Raw genomic sequence first — 9,886 nt, 5'->3', positions numbered from 1 at the left:
TGCGAGAGAGAGAGAGAGTGCGAGAGAGAGAGAGAGTGCGAGAGAGAGAGAGAGAGAGACGAGAGAGGAGAGAGAGGAGAGAGAGGAGAGAGAGGAGAGAGGGGGTGAGGGGGGGGGGGGGGTGTGAGGCTGAGGGCTTTCTGTTTCACACCATGGGGGAATCCAGCATCTCGAGGGGGGGGGGGGGGGGGGGGATGGGGGGGGAGGGTTTGAAGAAAGTGCTTCTGGACATGTTGACAGCTGACATCTCAAAAACACATTTAGTTTAATCTCTGTGTCTGCCTCTGGTATGTTGTTCTAACTCCTTCCTTCTCTTACACTGCCTTGTTTCCACAGTTTTTTCCCCCCTAACCTTTCACACAACTAATCTTATACTACTCAATTTTCTAATCCACTTGAATAAGCGAAAGTGCTAACACCACAAACCTCAACGGCCTGGATTCTTGTGGGTAGTGAAAAACAGGCCAAGGTGGGGTTTTATGTGCCATCCACCTGGACACAAGGTTTGTGGTGTACTGTAGTTGTGTGTCTTTGTGAATAGTGAGTAGCAGGTTTCTGTTTTAGCGTAGAAGTGCTGTCGTCGTGAGTAGTTGATGTCGTGCAGTAGAGGTATTTGTCATCCTTGCTGGCATGTGCTAGTGCTAGCTTTTTTATGTGGCTTTGTTAGACGTGTTCCCCACCAATGTTTTTATTTGATCTGTGAAATCACAGAAACATATGGAACATATAAACCACTGTCACAACATAGCCGCATAATCTGCTTTTATTATGCAAGTTATGAGTTATGTAATCTTGTGTAAATCTCTTTTTTTTCTTTTCTCTCTCTGCCTCTCTCTCTTAACTTTCTTTCTCTTCTTTCTTTTCTTGCCTCCCCCTATCCCCTTTTTTCTTTTCTTCCTCCTTATTGTCTGTCTGTTGTTCTCAGATATGGAGGGAGAAAGCAACGGCTACAGTGTGCTCGGGGACGGTGGCGACCCCTCTGGAGTGGAGGTGAACGACGACGCTGACCAGGAGCAATGCATTCACTCCAGTGAGGAGGAGGAAGAGGAGGAAGAGGGTGCCGCAAGGGAGGAAGAGGAGGACGACGGAGGAGAAGGAGAGAGGGATGATGATGACGACAACAACAACGATGATGATGATGATGATGATGAAGCGAGGGAATGGGCGCGGCGGGAGACGATGTGTGCCGCAGAGGTGGGCGGTCTCGACCTGAGCGGCTCCCAGCCGCTGCTGCAGGACTCTGATGAGGAGCAGGACCATCGCAACCACCACCACTACCAGCAGCACCACCACCAGCAGCACCACCACCAGCAGCAGCCCCCTGCTGTAGCCTCGTCTGCACCCAGCATCTACGGCCAGCATGACCTCGCCCAAACCGCCGTGGATGTGGATGTCCACAACCACACAGCCGCTCAGCCGGAAGACACCGAGCCAGACCCCTTTTCCAGCGCTCCGTTTCGAGTGGGACAGGAGGACGGCAGGGAGAGGGAAAGGGGTGTGGAGGTAGCCAAGGAGGTGACTGAGGCTATCGAGGAGGATGAAGCCGACGTCTTCGCCAAGGCTCCCTTCCCGCGAGCCCAGCCCCAGCCCCCGGCCGACGTCTTCCTCCAGGCTCCGTTCGGCCGGAGGAAGGAGCCTCTGGCAGGAACGACGCCCGTCCACCACCACCACCACTACCAGTCGAGGACACCACCCAGCAGCCACAGCCCCCACCACCTGGCGGCCACCATGGGGGGTGGCGCCCCGACACCACCCGGGGCGGGCCACGAGGCGGCCATTTTCAGCCAGGTGGCCCAGCAGCCGTTCCGGCCGCAGGCTCTGGCCAAGTACTCCAGGCACTACGAGGCCTCCTCCTCCGCCTCAGTGTCCCGGTCCAGTAGCGCCTCCTCGTCTCCCATGGTCACCAGGGTGCCGCCCAACTCCTGGGCGGCAGAGGGGAGTGTGGGTGGGGGTGGAGTTGCTGCCGCCGACCCCTTCATTTCTGCACCCTTCCACCTGAAAGAACGCCAGGAGAAGCATTGATTGATTGATTGATTGATTGATTGATTGATTGATTGACTGATTGACTGATTGACTGATTGATTGTTCGGTCATACTCATTGCCTCGTTGGTTAGTGACCTTCTACCCTGGGTGGTCTACTACGCCGAAAAGACACTAGCCACGTCCATTTAATGCTCTACGCTATACACTGACTTCTCTTTTATCTTACACTGGCTACTTTCATTTGTCTTCCAACGAAAAGAAAAAAAACAACTTTTAAGCATGTGTTTGAATTGTACATCACAGACACACAGCTCAGAGGATCTCACAAAGCCTTCAAGTACAGTATCTGCAGGCTGCAGAGTGGGCCTGACCAGACACCATGTAATAATGCCATGCATCCACTCCACAGGGGGGAAAAAAACCCAAACAAGCCCTGTAGCTCCCTCTAGTGTTAATGTACAGGTGTAGCAGCCTCTCATCCTGCCTTTTGAGAGGCATTAGTGTGCTGTGGGATGTAACAGATACAGTACTGCCTCTCTAGGTGCTTGTCATGTGGAACTGGCGGCAGTGCTTTGCTATCAGCTAGCTTTCATGCAGGCAGGCACGCTAAGCCACCCTGACACTCCAATTAAGTTAAGGGTAAAATGTCACTGTCATGAAGTTTCACACTTTTCTCCTTACTGGTACTGTGTCTTCTTCTTACTGTGTCAGGCTGTTCTTCCATCCCTGAGCTTTCATTCTTTCTGCCTACCTCAGCTCCCAAGATGCTCTGCTACTCAGGCAGAAATCAGTAGACAGACAGACACGCTTCCCTGTAGTACTGCTTAGCTGGCAATCTAGGGGTACATTCCAATATGCACACTGCCGTCCTTCCTTGCTCACGTGCCTCCTTGTGGCCTCGCGATGACATCACCGACAACAGAAATGTATTTCAATATCTCGCAAAAGCGCAATTCTAATGTCATTATCCCATTAGCAAACGGGACGGTGAATGAAGAATAGTACCCCAAAAATTGTTGTGGTTAGGCTGACAGCGGGGAAACGTAATTGTTTTGTCCATGGAGGCGGGCCGTTAGCGAGATGCGAGGCCACAAGCACAGATCGAGGACGACGTGCGCATATTGGAATCCACCCTAGGTGTTGCAGTGGTAATCCACCAAGGACTACTTCCTTGTTCCTATTTGAGTGTATGTGTGTGCCTTACAGTGAAGAGAGAGGTGTGGCTGCCTAGGCTGATTTGGTGAATCGTTTAAGAACAAAACACTATTGGGGAATCTGGCACCCTCCTCTGGTTATTTAGAAAACAAATCATGCCAGGCTAGAACAGGGGTGGGGTGGGGAACCGATCTCTCCCTTGAGGCTGCTTCATCCGTCCACCCGATATAATTTCAATGGTATACAGCTTGTAAAAACAAAGAAGAATGTCCGCACACTGCTCCCGTGTTGCTTTTTTTTTTTCTCAAGTGAGCGCTTTCGTATGCAGCTTCACATGAAATATTATATATTTTGAAAAGGAATCTTAGAAATTATATTTGCAATACAATTAAGTTATAATCAGGGGACCTAGAGAAGGTTGAGGCTGTTTTTAAAGGTGTCTGTCCTCAGTATAAGTCTAAAGTGTTCATTGTATGACCCTTTGAGGGCTTTCTAAAATTTGAAGTGGCCCCTAGAATAAAAAAGGTTTCCCACCCCTGTGCTGGAGGGTGCAAGTCAATGCTTGTCCTTCTGTCCTTTCCTGTGGCCTCCTGCCTCGGCGTCGTCCTTCCCTCCCTGCTGTTAACCAGTGCAGAGACACTCTTACCAGAGAGAGTAGAGAGAGAGAGGTTCCATTGGCCCATCGTTTCCAGGTTCTATTATTGCAAGGGAGAGGGCGGGGGGGAATCCCCCTTTAGGCAGACCTAAGGACTGTTCTATTCAATGCTAGTATTATTATGACACGCCCCTTTAGGCAGACCAGAACCTGGTCACGTTAGGTGCCCATAGAAGCCTATTATGTTGGCATATCTCTATATACTTAAAGAATCTCTGCTCTTACCGTATGGGGGCTCGCTGCCATCCTACATCCCCATTGCAAAACAGAGAATTAACTCTTGAGTCATGTTTTTGCAAGATATTGCATAAAAACATTGGTCATCGATGATGAAGGACAGGAGGACGAAGATTGGCTTGCACCTCAATGCTTTTGCTGTATTTCCCACTATGTCACATCAGATCAATTTCCATCTGTGTTGTATTAAGTCCCCCAAGGCATCTTTATGTCTATGAATGTATTTAAGTATCCCTCTTGAATCCCTCGTTCCTGTTGTGGCATTCTAGGTTTGGCAGCACTAAATGCTTCTGCAATGGCGAAGAGCACAACTAAGTATGAAATTGGTGTGTATTGTTGTATGGATGGATGGTGTGGTTTCTCTTTGAGTCCCATCTGGACTAGGTGTGTGTGATTGTTAAAAAAATGATGCTGGATAATTCATTGCACAAGTACTGGACTCTTGAATTGTATTGTTGTGATTAGGGTTTCACATGATCCCCTATGCTGAGATTTTCCTATCGGTGTTGGTGTTATGGTATGCCATCAATGAGGTATTGAAATTGTTTGTAACATGGTATTGGCTGCAAAAAAAAAGTTATGCTTGGTGAAAGTTTTGGTATGTTGTATGTTAGTATTTTAATTTATCATCTGTTGACAATCGTGTGTTGTTTTTTTATTATTATTAACTAACATTAACCTGCCGTTATGACTATTGGTGTATTAATTCCAATTCATATAATAAGACAAACTCCTACCTTTGTTTGAACTCTTGAAGTTTGCATTGCAAATCATGACTGTCGAGACTTTGTTTGTAGAGTCTTAATTTTTAACCGCCTTGTTTAAAAAGAGGCAGGCCTTGTCTGACCTCAAGGACACCTTTTCGTCTCGTCTTCTAAATCGTCCAGGAAGTGACTTGTGGGCTGGAGTGACTCTGGTCAAGATCATGTCCAGTTTCATCTGAATCTAATACATAAGACACATGCTGATTTTCCTGATTGTTTGCATTTTTTTTTTGTTTCTTTGCAAAGGTGTCAATCTCTGGCTCGGAAAGTAGAACCACTGACACTTTCTTTTGATCCAACCATCTCTTGTGATGAGTAAGACAGGTTGACCAGTTACACTGTGAAGTCACCTGTGTTGGAAGGAAATTGTAGCAGGATTTTTACTTCTGAACAGGGGGGTATACTAAGAAGCTGGTTCAGTGGTAAACCTGGTTAAGTTAATCTTTTGGCAGCGGTAAATCAACTAATAGAAGAGCCTGGAGTCCTCATTTTCTTAAGTTAAATGATGCCTGCGGGTACATCTATCAGCAGGTTTACCACTTCCTGTAGGTTAACTTAGCCTGGTTTATCACTTAACCAGCTTCTAAGTACAGTATAACCCCCTGGATTTTGACACACCTTTTGTTTGTTTGTATCACAGTATGGTTGTCTCTCTTGCCGTTCTCTTGCACATCTACAGACCCTGGTAAATAGACCAGGGCCTATACTACAAAGCTGGTTCAGGAGTAAACCAAGTTAAGTTAAGAGGTAAATAATCTAATAGAAGAGCCTGGAGTCCTTATTTTCTAAAGAAGAAGAGGACTCCAGGGTCTTCTATTAGATGATTTACCTCTAAACTTAACCTCAACTTGTCCTGAACCAGCTTTGTAGTATAGGTCCCTGGCCTTAGCCTACCCAGCTGTGACGTATAAACTATTTTACCGTCATGTCTTTAATAATGCGACATGAGTCAAAGGAAGTATATGCAGCTACCTTCTCAGCACTCCTATTGATTCTTGATTCTTTATTTCCATTCTTGTCATTATTTCGTTATATGTTTATAGGCGCTTCACATGCGCCATTGTTACAGCATTGCGATTCACGTCATGACACTGGTTGCAACTCAACTTCGAGCTCCCCCCCACACCTGAATGGCTGTGGGTTATGTCAACTAGGCTAGGCTCTTGCCTCCTTTGATGTTAGTTTCCAAGTCATATTCTCATGAGGCTACTGCAAAGCGCATACATGTTTTATATCATCCTTTTGGACACTGGTTCACCACGTCTTAATTATTTTGAAAATGTACTCTGACGGACATCTCACATTTCATTTCAAATGTGACGTTTTGTTTAAGCTGACAGTTGGAATATAACTGGACAGTATATAAAGATGTTGACTTCATGAAAAAAAGACGACCCAATCAAGAGTCTATTGTGTATTCTGATGTTTTGTTTAGTTTTTTCTCTATGTGGCTGTATTGACACTCGACATACAACATGTCGGCACTACCAAGAGGAGAGGAGGTATTGTTTGTTTGTACCGATGGCACATCCCAAGTGTTTGAGCAAATGTGCGTCTTTGTGTCTAGACACTAAACCTTGGCTGAAGTGAGGCGCTCATCCCTCAGAGGCAGGACTTGAGTAATCCAAAGCACTTGTGTATGTATAGACTGCACTCACTGGCAGAAAAAGAATATAAAAAAAGAAAAGGTCTGAAAATGATTTGATGGTGTGCACAATGGAAAATAATAAATATGAATCATTTGAATGTAGCAACAATGTCTCATGTGGTGTCTTACTTCCAGTCGTAGATCTCTGTGATGTGTGTATTAGTTATAATATTAAGAAATCGATAGATTATTATAGATTCATAAAAAAAAATCACTAATGCTGTAATCGTTACTTCATTGTAAATTAAATGTGATTCATTAAAATCATTTATTTTAATGTGAGTTCTAATAGCATCCAGAGCCCAAAAAAGAAGGGACGGAGATCAGTGGTTTCTTGCTGGGAAAAATACCTAAACTACATGGTGCTGGTTTTATAACAGGAAGTGCGTAAGTATCTCCGATTTTCCCTGAAACATTCAGCTCCTCAGACGTCAGAGTCTTTGAGTGCATCCCAATATGTGACCTTGCCTCCTCCACTTGTGCTTGTCTCCTCGTCCCGCCTCCTGGCCCCTCCTCTGTGGAGAAAACAATAAAGTTTCCCAGCTGTCAGCCTCGCCACAATAACTTTTGAGGGACTGTTTTTCATTCACCATCCCAATTGCAAATGAGAAAAAGACTTTACAATTGAGCTTTTGCAAGATATTGAAATATAATGCTGTTGTCAGTGATGTCATCATGACGAGAAGCAAGTGGAGGAGGCAAGTGGAGGAGGCAAGGTCGCAAATTAAAACGCACTCTTTCTCTCCACTGAAGATAAGCCCTCACTTCCTGGTGTCCCGGTGCTTGCCTTTTCAACAGACCAATTGTCTCAGCCAGGGCAGCTGACAGCTTTGGCTTGGCCCAGGACAAAGTCATTTGAAAAGGGCCCCCCGCCCAATATACATAGATTGTAATGATGAGGACCCAATTCTGGGCCCCCTCTCTCCCTGGGCCCGGGAAAAGTGAGCTGTTTGTCCCTCCTTGCCAGCTTACCAGATCTCAGCCGGCATGCACCTTTGTACTACATGTTATAGTCACTAACTCACTTCAAAACAACCCTTTTTTCCCCAGAACAATTGTGTGTGTGCCTACGTGCCGTTTTTGCGCTGCTGATTGTATGTCCGCATAATAGCCATGCCGAGACGAGAGGGGACATTGTCATCGCCCCTCCTCCTCCTCCTCACCTATCACCTATCAGGCAGGGAATGGCAGGTGCACTTCCTGGTAGCCAACCGGGCAGTGGGTGTGGACATTACAACACTGACAACTCACACAGCAGGTGTCTGCCTCACCTGCAGCATAGCATTATCCTCTGAAGCCTGCTTTAAACAGGGCAGGGGCCACGGGAACTCACACCGCACGGCAGACGGACGGACTCCCATTCATTTTGCTTCTGTGTGGAACAAATCATTGCTGTAATTGGCACTCGAGTTACTGGATTATAGTGGTGCTGAGGTGAGTACTTCTCAAGTTAGATCATACTATAGGCTGTCAAGCAGCTAAAGTTTTGTTTGTTGCGCCCAGAAAGAAAACTGGTTGAACTAGTCTCACTTGTCTGTTTTTCTTTCTTTCTTTGGCCTTTCCATTACCAAGGCATTACATCATGGTTTAAGATTCTAATCTCTTTGAATGTTGGATTTATGTCATTTTGTAATTGTCATTTACACAGAAGTGCCAATCCCAGGTTCAAAACATAAAAATACTTGGGACGCAAATTTGGTACAGCCACTTCTGAATCATCTGGTAGTTAAGAGTACACAAGGCATGTAAACCACTCAGTCAAGTCTCCTGTGGTAAACTGTGGCAGTGTTTTGTGTCATCCTGAATCAGGTGTTTGGCCTTTCTCGTCATTTTTTGTCATGCATTTCTATTGCGCTTTTTTTATTTTATTTGAACTATATACAAAGTATTCCACATAAACAAAAACAGACAAGAAAAGAAAGATGATACCAAACCCAACACACTAAAATGAAAACGGAAAAACAAGAAAAGTTTTTCTCTTGTCTCAAATCTGGCCCATAGAGTCCTTTTAATCGACCCTTGAGATCATCTCAAATGTGTTTTAAAGTTGGCCCACATACAGCATTCATGTATACTGTAACAAGACTTGAACATGAAATGTTGGGTGTCACAGGAATATGAGTAGGGCCTTGCCAATGAAACAGTTCACACTCATATGCAGCACAATATGTGCAAGCATGTTTGAACTACCACATAGTATGATGGAAAAGTGTATGTGGAATTTCCCTGCGTATCAAGTGCCTGCACTTTTGCAATTTAGCCCATTTAAAGAAAATAATTATTGAGTTCAGCCCGCAACTTTGTACCAGATTTTCATTTTGGCACTCAGTCAATTTTTGAGTTTGACAGATGTAATGCGTAACTGACTGTGTCACAGGGCAGGATGTTGTACACGGAGCTGCTGAGACTCTGGGACCTGGCCGTCAAGGCTGTGGACGAGCGGGATTGGCAGGGCGCGCTCGCCAATCTGGACCAGATTTTCGAGCCCACAGCCCGCACCCTCTTTGTCACCTCGGCTGCTCACCTAGCCCTGGGACAGCTGGAGCAGGCCATTCAGGTAGCAGCCGGGGGGATGCGGGTGGGGGTGGGGGTGGGATGGGGCAAACGAGGTGGCAATTTCAGTTCAGTATCAATGTGCTCTCTCGCGCTCTCTCTCGCGCTCTCTCTCTCTCTCTCTCTCTCTCTCTCTCTCTCTCTCTCTCTCTCTCTCTCTCTCTGTGTGTGTGTGTTTTATGCACTCACACACACACACACACATACACACAGACAGATATGCCAGTTTTGCAGAGAGGCAAGCTTCAATGAAACAGATATTTGTATGCCCCCACGTGTGTGTGTAACACTTTATTATGTGGCTGTGTGACAGTTGTCTCATTGTGTTATCCAGGCTCTAAATCAGACCATTGCCAAGGATGAGAGACTTGCAGTCGGCTTCTTCCAAAGGGCCGGAGTCAATTTGCTGGCTGATAGGTACAGTACATTGCAGTTTTGTGCTTGTCATAACAAAATGATCTTTCACTACATGTACTTTACTGTATGTGAAAGGTTTTTCTGTGTACTGAGCTTATCACTGACTGAATTGCTTTATTTTCTTTACCCCACTCCCCCTATTTATGTCTCTTGCTTCCTTTGTGTGTGTCTCTCTCTCTCTCTCTCTCTCTCTCTCTCTCTCTCTCTCTCTCTCTCTCTCTCTCTCTCTCTCTCTCTCTCTCTCTAATACAATACAACTCCCTCTTCTCATTTCATATCCCTCCGTCCATCTGTCAGAACGGAGGAGGCTTTAGCCGACTGTGTTTCGGCCCAGAAGTACATGAGAGACAACGCTGTCATCGACTACCGACAGCTGGGCCTACGCTACAAGCTCTACAGCTGGCAGGTACAGTGCCGGTTTTACTACAGTCTGTTCTTAGCTAGGCCTGCAGACCAGAGGTGCATCTTGCCAC

General features: G+C 46.0%; 1 protein-coding gene across 1 annotated transcript in view; it reads left to right on the top strand.

Moving 5' to 3' along the window:
• LOC134446553 (AP2-associated protein kinase 1-like) overlaps positions 1-4,120 on the top strand; it is a 71,289-nt gene extending 67,169 nt beyond the window's left edge. The window contains exon 13 of the mRNA XM_063195917.1: positions 926-4,120. Within this exon, the coding sequence (XP_063051987.1) occupies positions 926-2,022 (1,097 nt within the window). The 3' untranslated portion in view covers positions 2,023-4,120. The remainder of the gene's footprint in view (positions 1-925) is intronic.
• The last annotated feature ends 5,766 nt before the right edge of the window (positions 4,121-9,886 follow it).

This window comes from Engraulis encrasicolus, chromosome 3, assembly GCF_034702125.1.
Source record: "Engraulis encrasicolus isolate BLACKSEA-1 chromosome 3, IST_EnEncr_1.0, whole genome shotgun sequence".
Classification (NCBI taxonomy): Eukaryota; Metazoa; Chordata; class Actinopteri; order Clupeiformes; family Engraulidae; genus Engraulis; species Engraulis encrasicolus.
This window is presented reverse-complemented; position numbering and strand designations above follow the sequence as displayed.